This window comes from Rattus rattus, chromosome 2 (genome assembly GCF_011064425.1).
Source record: "Rattus rattus isolate New Zealand chromosome 2, Rrattus_CSIRO_v1, whole genome shotgun sequence".
Taxonomy (NCBI): Eukaryota; Metazoa; Chordata; class Mammalia; order Rodentia; family Muridae; genus Rattus; species Rattus rattus.
In genome coordinates, this window is record NC_046155.1 from 46,154,746 (window position 1) to 46,172,435 (window position 17,690).

At 47.0% G+C, this 17,690-nt stretch overlaps 1 protein-coding gene across 1 annotated transcript; it reads left to right on the forward strand.

The window, feature by feature from the left end:
* The first annotated feature begins 3,919 nt into the window (after positions 1-3,919).
* Positions 3,920-17,464, forward strand: Borcs7 (BLOC-1 related complex subunit 7). Its single transcript, XM_032892137.1, has 5 exons — positions 3,920-4,105; positions 14,678-14,740; positions 15,744-15,787; positions 16,554-16,574; positions 17,207-17,464. Exons 1-5 carry the CDS (start codon positions 3,965-3,967, stop codon positions 17,256-17,258), a joined length of 321 nt encoding a protein of 106 aa, XP_032748028.1. The 5' UTR covers positions 3,920-3,964; the 3' UTR covers positions 17,259-17,464.
* The last annotated feature ends 226 nt before the right edge of the window (positions 17,465-17,690 follow it).

Genomic DNA, 17,690 nt, shown 5'->3' on the forward strand with positions numbered 1-17,690 from the left:
TTCTCTTCTTCCTCTTCCTCCTTCTCCCCTTTCCTCTTCCTTCTCTTCCTCTCCCTCCTCTTCCTCCTCTTCCTCCTCTTCCTCCTCCTCTTTCTCCTCCTCTTCCGCCTCCTTTTCCTCTTCTTCCTTCTCTTGTTTCTTCTCCTCCTCCTCCTCCTCTTCTTTCTCCTCCCCTTGTTTCTTCTCCTCTTCTTACTCCTCCTCTTCCTCCTCCTTCTCTTCCTCCTCTTCCTCCTTCTGGTTTTTCTCTGTGTAGCCCCAGCTATCCTGGAACACTCTCTGTAGACCAGGCTGTCCTCAAACTCCCAGAGATCTGCCTGCTTCTGCCTCCCAAGTGCTGGGATTAAAGGCATGTGCTTACGGCCCAGCCACTAATTACTTTCTTAAATAGGTAAAATGATCTTTTAAAGTGATAATAAAGGAATCCTGTAAATCATTATATGCCTGCACACTTAAAAACATTATTTACTGAAGCCCACATAGAAAGAAAAAGATAATTTAAGTGGATCTTTGTTTGTCTAAGATGGCGAATCAATAATTCTCCCGGCCAGAAAGCACCAGGGACAAAGAATACTGTTGTCTGATTGTTTTAAATATTTATTTTATTTTAACTTATGTATCTGTTACGGTGTGTGTGTGTGTGTGTGTGTGTGTGTGTGTGTGTGTGTGTGAGAGTGATCAGGGGCCAGAGGCATTGGATGCTCCTGAAGCTGGAGTTACAGGCGTTTGCGAGCTGCTTCATGTGGTCCCTGGGAATCCAACTCAGGTCCTCTGCGAAGGCAGTTTGTGCTTTTAACCTCGGAGTCGTCTCTCTAGCTGCTTTCTGCATCCCTTTTTGTCTTGTATGTTGGAGATTTGGTCTTCAGAGATGAAAGGTCCTAAGGTCTATCAGGGGAGTGAGTTTGGAAGGGATTATGGGACTCCACTCAACCCCTGGCTTTCTCTTTTGAGATGTCCACATCAGAACCTTACAATTCTATTCTATTTTGGCCTCCAAAACTGTAAGCTAAAGAAACTTCTTAACTTTACAGGTTATCCTATCCTATTTTGTTATAACATTGAAAAATAGAATAAATCAGAGATGGTGGGACAAGCCTGTAATCTCAGCAGTTAGGAGGCTGAGGCAGAAGGATCATGAGTTTGAGACCAGGCTAAATAGTGATGTCCTTTCTCAACAGATGAACAAAAATAACCAAATTCAGTCTGGAGAGCTGGCCCTCACCATTTGTTCTGCGTGCGTGCGTGCGTGCGTGCGTGCGTGTGATACTTAGCCCTCATTCCCTTAGTTCCCACCCAGGTCTAGACCCAGGGCTCAGAGTTGTCCTACCCTAACCCTAAAATCATAATCTGCGGACAGCTGAAACGTGTGAAAGGGTCAGCCTTGCTGTTCCAAAACTGCAAAATTTCCACGACACAGGCCAACAGCAGGATAACCAGGATACCCAATGAGGATCCGACATTGATGCTCTCACAGAAACTAGAGGTGTCCCGACTCCTCAGAGACAAATGACTCATGCAATGAACGTCTGCAAGTGAAGATGTGAGGACAGAGGGATTCACTGTGGGACACACTGACATGCTACAGCTTCCACAATGAGATGAGATGTTTTCTAAGCTTTTTTTTTTATTTGTGTATTTTTTTATTTTGGGGGGCAGTTGCAAGGATGACTGGCAGATGCGAGGGGATGGGGAGAAGAGTGGAACCTGGGTGCATGTTGAGGAACTCACAGAGAATTAACAAAAACATTAAAAAAGAATTTAACAAGTGAGCAAGTAAAAATAAAATTAAATGAAGTAAAAGTTTTTAAAAGAATAATTTTTCTATTGTTTTGTTTGTTTGTTTGTTTATTTTGTGTATGTGTTTTGAAACAGGTTTCTTTGTGTAGCCCTGGCTGTTCCAGAACCTGATCGGTAGACCAGGCTAGCCTGGAACTCAGAGATCTGCCTGCCTCTACTTCCTGAATGCTGGGATTAAAGGTATACATCACCACTGTCCAGCTAAGAATAAATCTTTTTAAAAGGCAAATAAAAAAAATTAAGCAGAACTTTCTAGAAGACAGGGAGAGAGAGAATGAGAGGATATTGTTTAACACATGCACTGTTTACGATGACAAAAAGGTTCTGGAAATAGGGATTATAGTTGTATAATGCACCTAATGCTACTGATTGTACAATAAAAATATGTATATATGTGAGAAGGTCACAGCTTACTGTCTTCCCGATAGCCATGCATATTTATAATAATGCATATACGATCTTGGTAGTCTCTGAAATTGCATCTTGAGAGGTTGCTGTCTTAGTTACTGATCTCACTGCTGTGACGAAATACCTGACAAGAAAAACTAAGGGTTTATTATGGTTCACAGTTTGAGAGTGTCCATCACAGTGTGGAAGTTATGACAGCCAGAATTTAAAGCAACCAATCAGTTTATCCAAAGTCAGGAAGCAGAGAGCAATGAATGCTCACATTCGACTATTCTCTCCTTCTTATACTGTCCCGGCCCCTAGCCCATGGAAAGGAGCTACCCACAGTTCAGGTGTGTCTTCTCATGTCCCTGTGAAAATTAACCTAATCTAGATAACCCTTCATACACACATCCAGAGGCTAACCTAATATAATCCTTCATAGACTTGTCCAGAGGCTATGAAGTTGAAGCCAGCAACGGCTAGATTTAAGTAAGTTAGTAAGACCAGGAAAGGGACTGTAAGTAATGAGGCAACTCATAAGTATCTAACCTTGTGTCAAGTTTTTTTAAAAGAATAAAAGGGCTGGAGAGATGGCTCAGCAGTTAAGAGCACTGACTGCTCTTCCAGAGGTCCTGAGTTCAACCCCAGCAACCATATGGTGGCTCACAACCATCTGTAATGGGATCTGATGCCCTCTTCTGGTGTGTCTGAGGACAGCTACAGTATACTTATATATAATAAATAAAGCAATCTTTTTTAAAAGCCATAAAAGCCTTGTCTTGTGGGAATTTCTATCACTATCCATTTCTTTCAGAGCTTCCAGTACACATCATCCGGCCCCATTGCTTAGGGCTGTGGCACCACAGTGCACCAAGGTGGGAGCATGTGGCTATTCAGGTCAAGGTTGGAATAGAGACAAAATGGGAACGGGATCTCAATATCCCTTCAGAGGGCGTACTCCCAGTGACTAACATCTTACTGTTAGGCCTCGCTTCCAAAGTAATTATAAGCAGAGTTTTAATTAAAAGGCTATTCATCAATAGAAACTACTAATGATAAAAATATTAGTGATGAGCCGGGTGGTGGTGATTCACGTAGGTGGATCTCTGTGAGTTTGAGGCCAGCCTGGTCTACAGACTGAGTTTCAGGGCAGTCAGGGCTACACACACACACAACACACACACACAATTTAGTGATGTTGACTTTTTTTTCACCTAAGTCACTTGAATTTCATTTTCTTTGGCCTGTATCCTTTGCTAATTCTAACACGACATCTGTTAGAATTAAGCAGAACTTATTTTATTTTATGGATGTTTTCCTTTATAGATGTGGTCTCACGTATCACAGGTTGGCCTCCACTTGGCCAAACAGCCAAGAACGACCTTGAACTTCTGACCTTCCTGCTCCACTTCGAGAAAGCTAGGATTATACAGAGTTGTACTAACATGCCTAGTTAACGCAGTGCTGGCCCTAAAATAGATGAGAAACCTAAGACACGGGGGTTGAGCAATTTGTAGCCACACCACTGCTTAAGATGCCATCCAGATCTTCTGACTCTAAACCAGGGATTCACCTAAGTTATATTCTATTCCCTCCAGGGTTAGTCCTACCTAGACCTTGTCTTTCTTCCATGCCTATCAACTGAACATTTTAAATAATTTTAGTAAGCAGTTTGAACTAAGCGCATGCGATCCTTCCTCTTCGCACGATTGGACGCTGTGCGTCTTTTTGGCCCCAGGGACTCGCCGTCGTCCGGCTGAGGCGTTCGCTAGTTGAGATGATGGCGAGTGGGACGCCGGATTCGCAAGCCCGATTTGGTCAGTCGGTGAAGGGGCTTCTCACAGAGAAGGTGAACACCTGCGGCACCGACGTAATCGCGCTCACCAAGCAGGTGCTAAAAGGCTCGCGAAGCTCTGAGGTGAGCCGGGCGTGGGATCCCCGGGCCCAGTCCTCCTCCCAGCGCTCGCTCCGGGAGAGGCGGCGCACTGCATCCTGGGAAGTGTAGGCTTTTGGCCCAGGCGCGTGTTGCATTCTGGGTGCGTTTCTTCAGTTTAGGTTGAATGCATGTAGCTAGAAGAGATGGTGTGAAGTGGAGAAACACAAGCAGATGAGCTGCCGCTCCTACATGGTGCCTGTTTGTGTTCATGGGCGTCTGTAGTGAACACCAGTCGCCTTTCAAACTTGGCTTGGCGTTGGTCCAAGATTCCTTTCATCTCTTTCTTTGTGGGTTTATTCTTTAGATTTCTTCACTGTTTCCTGGAATAACGTTTTCCTTTGCCCTACCATCTCCATCCTCCGCCTTTCTCCATCCTCCATCCGGTTCTATGAGTGGAATGATTTGATGATATATACACTCTGCCAGTTGAAGTAGGTGTCTCTACCCTAGAGAAACACAAAGACACATACATGTTCACATGCTTTTCTTCATGAAACAACAGCTCACACGCTCATGGACAGGTAACCGGACAAGTGAAATGCAGTGACCTCGTCACTGGTATGCGTTTACTAATGCAAAATTAAACGTATGGTGGTGCATAATGGGCAAACCGTAGTCTGAGCTCTCCGGAGGCTAAAGCAAGAGGCCTAGAATACATAGGGAAGTGCTTAATAAACTTCCAGTTTCGCCTCCCTTAGAATGGAAGCCTTGAATACACCTGTAAAACAACCAAGAAGCAAGAATCTTTTTAGATGTCCGTGAATTTCCCCTTCAGACTTCTTCCTTAGTTTAGTAACACTTTGTCTCAGCCACACGTCTACAACAAGTGGTTAGTTTCCAAACCTGTTTTCCTGTGTAGTCGCAATAATGACACTGTGTTTTCCTGCCTATACAAAGACCTTTGGATTTGTGCGTGGATGTTCACAGCACCTGACTTACATTAGTTTAAACTTACTGTGTAGCTAGAGCTAGCTTTCACTGACAGTGGCTACAAAACAAAATAAAAAATCGCACCATACAGGAAGTGCTTGCCTTTATTATATGACACAGCTGTTGAAGTCGCTGAGCTGGTGGTCTCTGGTGACAGGTTTTGCGTGTGGTCCCATCTGACAGGTTGCTTTTAGGAGTCCATGTCAGGGGAAAGTTTGAAGAAATTAAAGAATTGTTATGTGGCTTTTTCCAAATATTGACTCTGTGAACCAGGGTTTCACCTTTTGACACTTTATCATGGTCCCACAAGTGTTCCTAGGTCATTTTTGTCGGTAATCATGTTGACGTTGATTTTTTGTGATTTATAGAATTCTATTTCTTTCTTCTTTTTTTTAAAGCTTTTATTTATTTATTATAAATAAGTACACTATAGCTGTCTTCAGATGCGCCAGAAGAGGGCATCAGATAGATCCCATTACAGATGGTTGTGAGCCACCATGTGGTTGCTGGGATTTGAACTCAGGACCTCTAGAAGAGCAGTCAGTGCTCTTAACCGCTGAGCCATCTCTCCAGCCCCTAGATTCTATTTCTTATGTAGGAAATGTACGTCTATGAAAAATGCCACATCCATCATACAAATGCGCACACACATTTTTCTAGATAAACAAATTGGGGGAAGAAACGCTATAAATACACCTAAACTTTTAAAAGGTGGGTTTGGGGCCAGCGAGATGGCTCTGCAACTAAAAGCGTGTGCAGCCAAGCTGGACCACCCAAGTTCCATCTGAAGCTGGGACCCACATGGTGGAAAGAAGAAACAAACTTTCAAAAGTTATCATCCATCACAAGTTCCATCACAGGTGTGGAAGCCATGGTACATACACCCTTTTCTCCCCCCCACAGAATAAATAGATAAATGTAATTAAACTTTTTTTTTTTTAAGCCAAGCGTAGTAGCACATGCCTTTAATCCCAGCGTTTGGGAGGAAGAAGCAGGCAGGTGTCTGTGGGTTTGGTCTACAGGCGTGTTCTAGCTTAGGCAGGGCTGTCCAATGAGACCTTACACCCTCCTCCCCTCCCAATTATAAGAGATGGTTTTATATTTAACTTTAGTATGTATTGAACATCATAAAGAATTTACCTTTACATGGTACTAATGGATCAAGCTACCAAAAATTACCGCCACCATTGGTTGCTCCTGAAGTAGCCATTCTTTCCCCTTCCTCATCCTTAAATGTGTCTCTCACAGGAGCATCTTCTCCTGTAGGAGTTTGAGTGTGATCCCATTAAATAGTCTGGATTCAATCAAGCTGAAGTTAACCCGATTTCTGAGACAGGCTCGACGCACAATTTCACCGTCCTCCAGACCGGGCCTTACTGGATTTCTTCCATAGCAAATATAGCAGATCACCTCAGCTGTTTCCTGTACTAGGTTGTGAGGTGGCTGGGTGTCATAGTGACTTTCTGTTTACAGCTTTCATTTAACAAATAATTTTCAAATGTCTGCTACGTTCCAGGAACTGCTCTAGATTCCAGGGGCAAATCCAGGTACTCAGGCTGCTTAGTATTTTTGATGGTAATGGTGTTGGTCTTTTTTTTTTTTTTTTTTTTTTTTGGTTCTTTTTTTCAGAGCTGGGGACCGAACCCAGGGCCTTGCGCTTGCTAGGCACGCGCTCTACCACTGAGCTAAATCCCCAACCCCGGTGTTGGTCTTGATGATTGAACACAGAGCCTACTCCATGAGAGGCAGGCGCTCTTCACTGAACTCTATAGCCTTGATGCTTACATGGAAAAGGAGTGAATTCATGCAGTCTGAAAAGAGTGCAGAGTGGAAGCTTACAGTGAAGGGAGGAGACAGAAAATAAGCCAACGGACACCACACCTCAGTGGTGAATTAGTCCTTTGAGGAACAGGAATCTCAGGGCGGAGAGTGGGGAGGTTTACTTTAAACAGGTGCGGGTCTCCAGGAAAATGACACTTGCACGGAGAGCGGAGTGAAATGCATAGTGAGCCGTGTGTGTGGGTTTCTGGAGCCAAGCAGAGTCGCAGGGAGAGCTGTGGGCTGGAAAGGCCTTGAGATGAGGATGTGTATGAGGATTGGGTATCAGTCTGGCTGGTGCAGAAGTGAGGAGGAGCGTGCTTGCATCCACAGCCAGCCCTCCACCTTAACGCTCTACCTACCTAGTCCCTTGCACACCCATGCTCGGCTACTCCGTTTGAGTCTCATACCTAGTGAGAGTCATTGTGGTCGTGGAATTGTTTATATTTTTGCAACACTGGAGTGGAACCTAGAGAGTATTGTAGGCAATCATTCTACCCCTGAGCTATCCTCGCAGCCCTGTTGTTGGACTTGGTTTTGTTTTGTTTTGTTTTTAATCTCTGTGTGACCTTGTCCTTGTTGCCGAAGTTGTATAATTATTTATTGTGTGTGCAAATGTGTGTGTGTGTACATATGTAGGCATGTAGCTAGAAGACAATCTCAAGTGCAGTTTCTCGGGTGTCATCCACTTTAAAAGGTTTTGAAATAGCCAGGTGTGGTGGCGCACACCTTTAGCCTGAGCACTTAGGAGGCAGAGACAGGCAGATCTTTGTGAGTTCAAGGCCAGCTTGATGTACAGAGTGTGTTTCAGGACAGCCACGGCTGTTACACAGAGAAACCCTGTCTGAAAAAAACAAACAAACAATGGAGTCTCCTGGGACTCACTAAGTAAGTGAAGGGAGCTCACCATTGAGTCCCTGGGATCTGTCTGTCCTGATGGTGTGAGCAACACACTTGGCTTTGCCCCCAGCCCACGGGTTGTGAGGGTCAAACTCAGGTCCTTGTTCTTGCAAGCACTTCACTGAGCTACATCCCCACCCCCCTCAGCTGTATAACGAAATAACGTGGGAAGTGATGAAATGGGGGTGGGGGAGCACACTGTGGCTATGAAAATAAGAAAGGCAAGTGGTCAAGAGAAATCACCAAGTTAATTATGAGCAAGTCAATGGTGAAAACTTAGGAAAGTTTGTGGGATCTAGAAAGATGCTGTACTAAGACAGTTTCTGTGATCTTCCATGTTAAAAGGGTAAAACTGGAAGTGGGAACGTGGCTTATCTGAAAAACAGTGCCAAGTGTCCGAGAGTACATCTGTCATTCTGAGAAAGGTCTCCGTTATCTGGCATTGTGACACCCGTGTGTCCCAGGCAGGCCTAAGTCCCATCGAATCTTTTGTTTCTGTTTCTCAAATGCCCCACTGCCAGCTGTTTCATCACCTGTGTCCTAACTGGTCTCTGAGCTGCCCCCTGTGCGGCCCATTCTAATGACCACAGCTCTGAAGCAGCAAATCTGATCACTCCACTTGTGTGTGTAAGATGAATTCTAAACCCCAGGTCCTCAGAATTCACTTCTGCAGGAAGCCCACCCCCAACACTTACCCCTGGAGCAGATTAACCACTCTCACTCCCTCTATCCCCAGGACCCCACAGTGGGGCTTCTCCATCCTCCCGCACTTGCCTTAAGGGATTTCAGTGCCTATATCTGTGTAACCCTCCAGATTGTGAGCCGCATTATTCCCCCCCCCCCCATCCCTTCCTCTCTCTGCTTTGTTTGTTTGTTTCTCGTTGTTATTTTGAGACAGGGTCTCTCTGTAGCAGTGGCTGTCCTGGAACCTACTATGTGGCCCAGGCTGGCCTCAAACCTACAGAGATCCACCTGCCTTCACTTCCTGAGTGCTGGGATCAAGGTGTGCACCACCACTCCCAGCCCCATTTTTACTTTTGCTGTAAATAAGCACTTAGTAAGCATTTGCTGGATGAGTAAATGGGTGGACAAGATGGAGTCCTTTTCTGCTGTTGGTTCGTTGGTCACCATCTCTCATGCATATGAATTTGAATTTGCTACTTAGAAGTAGGTGAAGGGGCTAGGGAAACGACTCAGTTGGTGAAATATCTACCACTCAAGTACAAGGATTTGTGTTCAGATCCCCAGAACCCATGGGAAAGAAAGCTGGGTATGGCAGTATTTGCCTGCATGCCTGTGACCCTAGCTTGGGAGCTGAGGTGGGAGCAGAGACAAGTAGATTCCCAAAGCTCCCGGGCAGCCAGCCTGACTGACTGGTGAGCTCAGATTTAGCAAGAGACCTCATCTTCAAAAACAAATGCAGGGGCTAGAGAGATGACTCAAAGGTTAAGAGCACTGACTGCTCTCCCAGAGGTCCTGAGTTCAATTCCCAGCAACCACATGGTGGCTCACAACCATCTGTAATGGGATCTGATGCCCTCTTCTGGTGTGTCTGGAGACAGCGACAGTGTACTCAATTACATAAGATAAATATGTCTTTAAAAACAAAACAGAGATCAGAGAGCATGCGAGGAAGGCTAACTTGATGTCAGTTCTCCCTTCGCACAACACATACCATACACATTCACACAGCTCACACACACACACCCCACTCACAGCACATACACCCTCACACAGCTTATTGCAAGCACAAATGCGCACACACTCATACAGCTCATTCACACAGGAACACACACATACTCCCACACACAGCTGACTACAGGTACTGGGGATGTAGCCCTGTGGTAGATTCGTGAAGCCTGAGTTGGGTAGCGCATCTATCTGTGGTGTAGTATTTGTGATATGTGGAGTTGTAAAAGGATGGTTGAGGGGATTCTCTTTTGTGGTGGTTTGAATGAGAATAGCCCCATAGGCTCATATATTTGAGTGTTTAGTTGATGGACTGTTTAGGAAGGATTGTTGGAGGAGTTGTGTCTCTGGGATGGACTTTCAAGTTTCAAAGCCCACACAGGCCCAGTCTCTCTGCCTCCAACCTGTGGATCAGATGTGAGCTCTCAGCTCCATGCCTGTTCACCTGCCTGCTGCCACACTCTGCCATGATGGCATGGCCTTATCTTCCGACTCTGTAGCAGACAGACCCCCAATTAAATGCTTCATCAACTGCCTTGGTCATGGAGTCTCTTCCCAGCAACAGAAAAGTTGTGCAGTCTTTCTTTCTCCCTCCCTCTCTCCCTCCCTCCCCCCTTCTCTCTTTCTTTGTGTGTGTGTGTGTGTGTGTGTGTGTGTGTGTGTGTGTGTGTGATATATGTACATATATATGTATATGTGTGTATATACACACATATATGTATATATTATATTACTATTCCATTTACCTCAGGGTTATATTTTAAAGTGGAAAATTACAGGATGTGGAGCGTATCTATATATGTTCTAAGTAAGAAGATGGGTGAGCTGTCTCAGGGTTTTATTGCCGTGAAGAGATATCATGACCACGGTAACTCTTGTGAAGGGCAACATTTACTTGAGTCTGGCTTACAGTTTTAGAGGTTTAGTCCATTACCACCATGGGGGTAGCATGACAACATATGGGCTGTCGTGGCACCGCAGAAAGAGCTCAGGGTGCCACAACTCGATCCTCAGGCAGCAGAAGGAGACTGTGTGTCACACTGGACATAGCTTGAGCATGTTCAACCTCCAAGGCCCTTCCCACAGTGACACGCTTCCTCCAACAAGGCCACACCTCCTAGTAGTGCCACTCTCTGGGCCAAGCATTCAAACGTAGGAGACTGTGGGGGTTGCACCTATCCAAACCACCATAGTGGGCGTGCACTGGCTTGTGGTATCCTTGAGCTTCACAGTCACCTGTTCAGCCAGTTGCAGACCCTGAAGATGTAGTCGGTATCTCCCTCATTACAGAACACGTATAGTGCTTTTCATTTCCCCCTGGATATGGTATAGCAGTTGTATGTATTAGGTAGTGCATGTAATCTAGAGGCTTGGCACGGTATCCTACACCTCACACTTGTGATCCCAGCACCTGCGAGATGGAGGCAGGAGACGAGTTCTAGATCACCCTGAGTCGCACAGTGACTCAGGCAAATGACTCAGTGACGCACAAGCCTCAGGCATGCAAGACCCTGTTTATTAAACAAGACATAGACCTGGGGGACGGCTTGCTGGCCAACAGTGCTCGTTCTGCAAGTATGGGGACCCGAGTCTTAGTTCCCAGCACCAATATCTAAAGCCTGGCGTGGCAGTGCGTGCTTGCACTCCCAGCATTAGGAAATGTAGACGGGTAGGTCCTGACTGTGCTAGGCAACCAGCCTAGCCAAGCAGTTAGCTTCCAGTCCTGAACGACCCCGTCTCAAGGCCATGAGGCAGAGAGTGATAGAGGGGGCGTTTGCAGACCATCTGTTGGCTTACATTTTTCAAAACCTACTTTAGTAAGGGTTTATTTAAATGCTTCAACCTCCCTTCTAGCCCACCACCCACCAGAGGTGGTGGGGAAAAGCTTAATAGGAAATGGGGGCCATGGATCTGTTTAGAAACAGTTCTTTGGGGGCATTTCAAACACCACCACGAATCAGCAGCCACTGCCCAGTCCGTTCAGCAATCATGGCTCATGAGTCAGCAATGACAGAGCCGCTGGACCGCGCCAATCCTCCTGAGTCTGCAGAGGCCACAGAAGCCACCAGACTATCACGGGAAGTTCTTCAGCAGGTTACTCTCTATGAAGTCAGAGCAAGTGAAGATCATGCGTGCAAGGCAAACAGATGCCAGAGCCTCCTTCCACGGCCTCTGGGCTCATATTTATATCCGCTCTAAACATCACAGTTCCTCTCAAGTGTCTGCTTCCTCAAAGCATCCTTTCACCTGTCTGCCACAGCAAAACATCCTAAGACATAACTGAATGTCCATAGAAAGCACGACTTTCCACTTCAACGTCCCCTGGCTTCCCTATACGCATACGTGGGTGTGTGAATCTGCACAGTCATGTACATACAACACAGAAACAGACAGACAGACAGACAGACACACACACACACACAGACACACACCAAAAGCAATAGTGAGGCCTGGAAGGCAGAGGCAAGCAGGTCTCTTTGAGTTTGGGGGCAGTCTGGTCTGCACAGTGAATTCCAAGATAACCAGAGCTTCCTAGCGAGACCCGGTACCAAAACAAACAAACAAAAAAGCCCACCCCAGAATTTTAAAGGGTAATCGAGAGATAGTCTAAATCACAAGCAAACGCTGTACCATCTTAAATAAGGGACGTGAGTACCTATGGATACCAAGACTGGAAAGAAAACAAAAATAAAACTGTTACCCATGGGGAGAGAACAGGGCAGGAGGAGAGGAGGTGGGGGAGTCCTCTCAGTGTTCAAACTTCAGAGGCATGCGAGCTTTACCAGTTTTAAATTTTTTTTCTTTTTTCTTTTCTTTTCTTTTTTTTTTTTTCGGAGCTGGGGACTGAACCCAGAGCCTTGCGCTTGTTAGGGTTAAATCCCCAACCCCCCAGTTTTAAATTTTAAAAAGCAAAGTGAACCACGAGAACGCTGATTTCCTGACTGGTTTGCAGCTGCTAGAGTTGAACAGGGAGAGTTCCATGTGTTGTGGGATGCACACACCTGCCGCTGTGGGGTTACCTCGTGCGCCAGGGCCACAGAGCCACGGGAGCCTGCATCTCATTGGCTCTTCATTTGCCTTCACACAGCTGAGCTTTGCTTCCAGGTCAGGTCCCTGTGCTGAATCTGAGCTCACCTTTGCTCTTTTGGCCTCAGGGCCCAGCTTACACCAAATCTAAAAGTTGGCCTTCACACTTCCTGTTCCTGTTCTCTCTCTCTCAGCTCCATCTGGATATCTTTCATGACAGGATTTCCTGCTCTAAGCCTTGAATGGTGGCAACAATGGTAATTGCTGCCTCCTCCTTCTCTCCTCCTCCTCCTCCCTCCTTCTTTCCTCTGCCTCCTCCTCTCCCTCCTCTCTCTCCTTCTTCCTCCCCCTCCCCTCCCCCCTCCCTCCCTCCTTCTCTCTCTCCCTCCCCTCCCCTCCTTCTTTCCCTCTGCCTCCTCCTCTCCCTCCTCTCCTCTCCCTTCTCTTCCTCCCCCTCCTCTTCCCCCCCTCCTCCCCTCCTCCTCCTTCTCTCTCTCCTCCTCCTCTCCCCTCCTCTCCTCTCCCTTCTCTTCCTCCCCTCCTCCTCCCGCTCCTCCCTTCCCTCCTCCTTCCCTCTCTCCTCCTCCCCTCCCCTCCTTCTTTTCCCTCTTCCTCCTCCTCCCCCCTCCTCCCCTCCCTCCTCCTTCTCTCCCTCCTCCTCCCCTCCCTCCTTCTTTCCCTCTTCCTCCTCCTCCCCTCCCTCCCCTTCCCTCCTCCTTCTCTCTCTCCTCCTCCCCTCCCTCCTTCTTTCCCTCTGCCTCCTCCTCTCCCTCCTCCTTCCCCTCTTCTTCCTCTTCCTACTCTTTCTCCTCTCCCTCTTCATTCTTCTCCGCTCCCTCCTCTCTCTTCTTCCTCCCCTCCCTTCTCCTCCTCCTTCTCTTCTTCCTCCTCTTCCTTTTCCTCCTCCTCCTCTTCCTCGTCTCCTCTTCCTCCTCTTTCCTCCTCTCTCTTTCCTCCTCTCTTTTGTGTTGGGGATCAAACTCAGGATCTTGCTATGTCACACCAGACAGTCGCCCACCACTCCAATACACCCCCAGTCCTTGAGCTTCTTCTCATGCCTCTTTTCTTCCTCCTTTTCTCTCACTGAACCTTTTGATTCTCATTCTCACCCCCCACCCCTTCATAAAGTTGCTCTGTGTAGCCCTGGCTGTCCTGGAACTCACTCTGTAGACCAGGCTGGCCTCAGACTCAGAGATCCGCCTGCCTCTTCCTCTCCAGTGCTGAGATTAAAGTCATGTATCAGTGAGTCCTGACTTCACTCCCAGACTTCATTCTGCCCTTTCCCCCCCTTTCCTTTTAGGACAGGCTCTCATAGAGCCTAGGGTAGCACAGAGCTCATTGTGTAGCTGGAGACGACATTCATTTGTGTTTGTGGTCCCTCTGCTTCTACTCTAGAGTGCTGGGATTACAGGTGTGTGCCACCAAGTGTGGTTTATGCAGTGTTGAGTATTAAAACCCAGCTTCTCCCGCACCCTAGGCAAGCAGTGTAACAACTCCCTCAGCCCACGTCTATCTTTGTTTTCATATGTATATAACTTTATGTGACTTTGTGTATGAATGTTTTATCTCTGTGCATGTATGCACACCATGTGTGTGCCTGGCATCTGCAGAGGTGAGATCAAGAGGCATGGGATCCCTTGTAAATAGAGCGATGGATGGTTGTGAAGCACCATGTAGGTGCTGGGACCTGAAGCTCTTGTCCTCTGCAAGAGCAGCAGTGTTCTTAGGTACTGAGCCATTGCTCCCGTGCCCCCAAGTTTGTTTTTAAAGAATCAGAAGTTAGTGGTCTGGCCAGCGCAGTTTGCAGACTTCTCAGTACCTGCTGAGCAGGCTGTGTTCATCAGAGCTGTGTCCCACAGAGCTCAGCTCTGGCCCTGGTTCTTCAGGAAGGTGTAGGTGTGGAGCACGGTTGTATCAGAACTGCCATTGTGCCAGTGACATGGGTTTTCTCTCTAGGACCTAGGGAGTGAACCAGACCTGCCAGGCTAAACCGCCATCCCTTTTTGTATTTTTCTTTAGTGAGACAGGGTCTCACTAAATTAGCCAGCCTTACTGTGTAGTTCAGACAGGCCTTGAACTTGTGACCCTCTAGCTTCAGCTTCCCTGACATCTGGTATTGGAGGCCTGCACTACCTGACCCGTCTCAGAGGTGGGAATTTTGATCATTACTGTTTTATTTTTGTTTTCTAGCTGCTGGGGCAGGCAGCTCGAAACATGGTGCTACAGGAAGATGCCATCTTGCACTCGGAAGATGTAAGAAAACATTTGTTTCATGGGGTGTGTGTGTGTGTGTGTGTGTGTGTGTGTGTCTGTGTATGTGTGTGTGAGTCTGTGTGTGTGTCTGTATGTGTGTGTGTGTCTGTGTGTGAGTCTGTGTGTGTGTGTGTGTGTGTCTGTGTGTGTGTCTGTGTATGTGTGTCTGTGTGTGTGTCTGTCTGTGTCTGTGTGTGTGTCTGTGTGTCTGTGTATGTGTGTGTGTCTGTGTGTGTATCTGTGTGTGTGTGTCTGTGTGTGTGTCTGTGTGTGTGTCTGTGTGTGTCTGTGTGTGTGTGTCTGTGTGTGTGTCTGTGTGTGTGTCTGTGTGTGTGTGTGTGTGTCTGTGTGTGTATCTGTGTCTGTGTGTGAGTGTCTGTGTGTCTGTGTCTGTGTGTGGGTCTGTGTGTGTGTCTGTCTGTGTCTGTGTGTCTGTGTTTGTGTCTGTGTGTGTGTGTGTCTGTGTGTGTATCTGTGTCTGTGTGTGAGTGTCTGTGTGTATATCTGTGTGTGTGTGTGTGTGTGTGTGTGTGTGTGTGTCTGTGTGTGTGTGCCATTTCTGTGTCTGTGTGTCTGTGTCTGTGTGTGTCTGTGTGTGTGTCTGTCTGTGTCTGTGTGTGTGTCTGTGTGTCTGTGTCTGTGTGTGTGTCTGTGTCTGTGTGTGTGTGTGTGTGTATATCTGTGTGTGTGTGTCTGTGTTTGTTTCTGTGTGTGTGTGTGTGTGTATGTGTGTGTATGTGTGTGTGTGTGTGTGTGTGTCTGTGTATGTGTGTCTGTCTGTGTGTCTGTGTGTGTGTGTGTGTCTGTGTGTGTGTGTGTCTGTGTGTGTGTGTCTGTGTATGTGTGTGTGTGTCTGTGTGTGTATCTGTGTCTGTGTATGAGTGTCTGTGTGTATATCTGTGTCTGTGTGTGAGTGTCTGTGTGTGTCTGTGTGTGTGTCTGTCTGTGTGTGTGTTTTGTATGGCCATTGTGAAGTGGACTATTCTCTCTCTCTGTTGTGCAGAGTTTAAGGAAGATGGCGATAATAACAACGCACCTTCAGTACCAGTGAGTCTGCCCTGCCAGCAGTCACCGGCTGCAGCATCCTCACCCTTATCCTGGTCACCCCTTTTGTGCCTCAGCACATCTTCCTCAGGCGGTGGGAGGGGGTGGAGGTGGGTAGGGTTGATGAAGGATACAGTCCTCCAGGAAAGACCCCTGAGGGGTTGATGAAAGATGCAGTCCTCCAGGAAAGACCCCTGAGGCTTCAGGGGAAGTTTGGGATGTGGGAGAGTGGGTGCCGGGGCCACTGTTTTTAAACCTCCCTGTGTTAACTCGGGGCTCTACACGGGAAGAAGGCACAGGGACAGAGCCTGCCAGGACGGTGTTGCCACTGTGTGTGGCACCTGGGAAACCTGTGGCTGGATCAGTGTCTGTCCACTCTGCACCAGTGTTGTTCCTGCCCTGGAGGACAGAGTGGGGTGGTAGCTGGCACCCTCCCTGTGACACAGCACCAGCAGCATAGAAACAGACATTGCCTTCACCGTGACTTTGAAGGAAACCGTAGTTGAATTTGCCTTTTATTATATCTTTTTCTGTCTTCTGTTTTACGTAGTTGATAAGATGCTTGCCTCCCTATTGGAATTGTATGGCTGAGAATTCAAGTCCCCATAACTAATGTCGAAACTGTGTTTTAAATGTGTACATATTAAATACCTGACGCCCCGGACCTGCATAATTACACTAAGTTTAAGCCCTGTGTATTCCTTCTACCTGTGCGATCTGTTGATGGTAATTTCTCCCTGTTTCTCTCCTTCTTCCCCTCCTGATTTAGGCAAGAAGCTATTCAGAAGAAGTAAGTGTCCTCAGAGATGGCGGGTGGGGCCTACTGAAGCATGCTGGGAGTGACTCTGCTGTCAAGGGTGTGTGGGAACTGGGTTTGCTGCCCTTTAGTTCTAGAAGTTACAGGGCACAGAGGCTGCCCTTAGGAACAGACATGTTTGCTTACAATGGTAACATTCACAAGTAGAGCAGACATAAGGACGTCACTAAATGGTCTCATTTTCTTAACCGCATGAAGTTTTTCTAAGCCCTTTTCTTTTTAATTTAAGGTCTCTCACTGTGTAGGCCCGTCTAACCTGAGGGTCACAATCCTGTCTCCACTTCCTGAGTGGTGGGGTATAGGTGTGTGCCCTGTGCCCACCAGCACAGACCCTTCACGGTTTACTTTCCCCCAACCTTGAGATGGAATCTCACCGTGTTTCCACAGTGACCTCCAACCCTTGGGTTCAAACCATCCTCCCTCTGCCTTAGCTCCCGAGTAACAGATGAACAGTTGGGCCACAGTGCCAGATTCTGAGTTTAAACACTTGGCTGAGGTAAATTCTGACTCAGGCATGACAAGATTGATGCATCAAAGGATAGGTCAAACAGATAGATGTCTTCTCCTGATCTTCTCAGACAGTCCCGTTCTGTTTTGATTTCCAGCGTTGAACAGTCGCCTGACCTGCAGGACCAGTTGAGTCATTTACTGAAGTAGCTCTCGCCAGAACAGCAGTTGACTTCTTTGCCTGATGCTGAGAAGGACGCGGCCTTGGTTTCCATTTTCATCTCCAAAAATTCATCTAGAAAAGACTTGTGAAAAGAAGAAGCCAAGTGACCAAATATGAAAGCACTTCTTAAGTTGGAGTAACTCATCTTCAAGTGGTTTTATATTAAAATTAATAGGTTGAATCATTAGCATCAGATCCCTCTCTCTGTCTCTCTCTCTGTCTCTCTCTGTCTCTCTCTCTGTCTCTGTTCTCTCTCTCTGTCTCTTTCTCTCACTCTCTCTGTCTGTCTGTCTCTCTCTCTATCTCCCCTGTGTAGCCTGCTGCTTTTGAACTCATAATCCCCGTGCCGTAGCCTCTCAAGTAGTGGGATTAAAAATCACCACACCTGGCCACTGAGTAACACATAGTCGCAGATACTT

What these genes read in the sequence shown, in the direction of transcription:
- Borcs7 (XM_032892137.1), top strand. Translation starts at nt 3,965, where the DNA reads ATGATGGCGAGTGGGACGCCGGATTCGCAAGCCCGATTTGGTCAGTCG. An exon ending in AAGGCTCGCGAAGCTCTGAG is followed by an intron (nt 4,106 to 14,677) that starts GTGAGCCGGGCG and finishes TTTGTTTTCTAG; the next exon opens with CTGCTGGGGCAGGCAGCTCG. An exon ending in CCATCTTGCACTCGGAAGAT is followed by an intron (nt 14,741 to 15,743) that starts GTAAGAAAACAT and finishes TCTGTTGTGCAG; the next exon opens with AGTTTAAGGAAGATGGCGAT.